Raw genomic sequence first — 279 nt, forward strand, 5'->3', positions numbered from 1 at the left:
AGCTGCTGCAGCCGCATCTTCCGTTGCTTCTGTTGCTGCAGCTTTTGTTGTATCTGCTGCTGCTGCTGCTGTTTCTGCTGCTGCAGCTGCTTTGTTTGCTGCTGCTGCTGCTGCTGCTGTAACTGCTGCAGCAGCAGCGGCAGCAGCAGCATCTGTTCTTTCTGCTGCTGCAGCATCTGGCGCTCCTGCTGCTGCTGCTGCTGCTGCTGCTGCTGTATCCGGCTCTGCCTTCGCAGCAGCAGCAGTTGCTGCTGCTGCTGCTGCTGCTGCTGCTGCTGC

At 59.5% G+C, this 279-nt stretch overlaps 1 protein-coding gene across 1 annotated transcript in view; it reads right to left on the reverse strand.

Annotated features, from left to right (window-relative positions):
* The window catches only part of EMH_0048950 (uncharacterized protein), a gene marked incomplete at both ends in the record, with an annotated part of 2,931 nt that overhangs the window by 686 nt on the left and 1,966 nt on the right, over positions 1 to 279 (reverse strand). The window contains one exon of the mRNA XM_013496467.1: positions 1 to 277. Within this exon, the coding sequence (XP_013351921.1) occupies positions 1 to 277 (277 nt within the window). The remainder of the gene's footprint in view (positions 278 to 279) is intronic.

The sequence above is a fragment of the Eimeria mitis genome, genomic scaffold (genome assembly GCF_000499745.2).
Source record: "Eimeria mitis Houghton genomic scaffold, Emh_scaff2120, whole genome shotgun sequence".
In the NCBI taxonomy this organism is placed as follows: domain Eukaryota; phylum Apicomplexa; class Conoidasida; order Eucoccidiorida; family Eimeriidae; genus Eimeria; species Eimeria mitis.